Below are 1,622 nucleotides of genomic sequence, written 5' to 3' on the forward strand. Positions count from 1 at the left end.
ACATGTATATAATTAGTAAGTGATTCAATTTTTTATGAAGTTGGATTGTTGAAGTTGAATTTTTTGATTAAGTTGAATTGAAGTGTGTATTTCAGTTGTAGTTGCAATTTAAGTTGGATTGTTGAGTTTTTATGATTAAAATTGAATGTTGATTAAGTTGGGTGATTATTTTTGGTGATTATTTTGAAGCTGGAATGTTGGAATGTTGATTAAGTTGGAATGTTGGAATGTTGGAATTTTTTGGAATGTTGGAATGTTGATTAAGTTGGGTGATTATTTGGGTTTAGAGTTTATGATTAAGTTGGAATGTTGATTCAATTTGGGCGATTATTTTGAAGCAGATGGCATCTTCAAGTTCTGAAGAACAGTTATGTTATGAACCTGAGGATCCATCATTACTCTTTCATCAAAACGAACACATTTCAGCCTCATTGTTGGCGAATGGCACATCAAATGTGTTTAGAGTTCGTCGGACGGAAAGTAAGGTCTGGATAGTGCAAATACATCCAACTGTGAAGCATTGGCTTGATGTATGGGGTTTCAAAGGCTTGTTGGAATGTGGAAGGCCGATGAGGATAGACAACGAGCTTATCACTGCCTTGATCGAGTGCTGGAGGCCTGAGACACACTGTTTTCACCTACCAGTTGGAGAGGTTACTGTAACCTTACAGGATGTGCAAAGCCTGTGGGGCTTCAGAGCAGACGGTCGTGTTTTCACTTGCCGTGACTACCCTATCGGATATGAAGATTGGCCCAGCAAGTGTCGAGATATGTTAGGATGGATACCTGACGTAGAAAATGAAACGAAGCAGGACGGTTTGTTAATGACATCTCTTATCCACCAAACGACGATACCTTTGAGAGATGGGCTGTATGATTATGTATACATGCAAAGGGCACGTATTCATGCGCTGATCTTGTTAGGAGGTCTTATTATACCGGACACCACAGGGTGCAAGGTCCCCTTTATGGGGTAGCGCTGCCTTAGCGTTTCTGTATCATTATTTATGCGAGGCATCTGTAGGCAGACAGAGAAGAGATGTGGGTGGACCTATGGTTCTTTTGCAGCTATGGGCGTGGGAAAGAATGCCCACATTGAGGCCATCCTTTTTTATATCGCCTATGCACACGCCGTATACCCCGTCTGGAGCCAAGTAATGTGTTTCTTACATTAACTCACTTAACTATGTTTCTTTGGCAACTTTTGACATAAATTTTTTGTATAGGTGGCACGGAGTTACTGAAATTGGAAATGCTCCCCGATATTCAGTAGCTCATTATCGTGATCAGTTATCACTGATTCGTCCCGGCCAGGTGAAATTTATTTTTGTTGTGTTAGTTAATGAATTTACTATTTTCTAAACTATGAAATTAATTTTGATATTTATATTATTTTTTGTAGTTTCTGTGGACACCGTATACAGATTGTATCCTGCCTGATTACTGCATTGATTCGACTGCATCCTTCTTGTGCGACACTTACTTGGTGTGTTGGTCATTTGTCGAGGCACTTGAGGCTGGACGAGTTTGCCGATAATTTAACCGCTACCAAGGTATTCCTGAGTATCGTGATAGGATGCTAGATAAGGCGGGACATTTGTGTAAAAGTCACCGCCGTGAGA

At 40.2% G+C, this 1,622-nt stretch overlaps 1 protein-coding gene across 1 annotated transcript; it reads left to right on the top strand.

Annotated features, from left to right (window-relative positions):
• Positions 1–341: 341 nt before the first annotated feature.
• LOC125194941 (protein MAIN-LIKE 1-like) lies at positions 342–977 on the top strand. Its single transcript, XM_048093154.1, has one exon. The coding sequence runs from the start codon at positions 342–344 to the stop codon at positions 975–977; it is 636 nt and encodes a 211-aa protein (XP_047949111.1).
• Positions 978–1,622: the final 645 nt, after the last annotated feature.

The sequence above is a fragment of the Salvia hispanica genome, chromosome 6, assembly GCF_023119035.1.
Source record: "Salvia hispanica cultivar TCC Black 2014 chromosome 6, UniMelb_Shisp_WGS_1.0, whole genome shotgun sequence".
Lineage (NCBI taxonomy): Eukaryota > Viridiplantae > Streptophyta > Magnoliopsida > Lamiales > Lamiaceae > Salvia > Salvia hispanica.

Coding starts and splice junctions, on each gene's coding strand:
- LOC125194941 (XM_048093154.1), top strand. CDS start 342: ATGGCATCTTCAAGTTCTGAAGAACAGTTATGTTATGAACCTGAGGAT.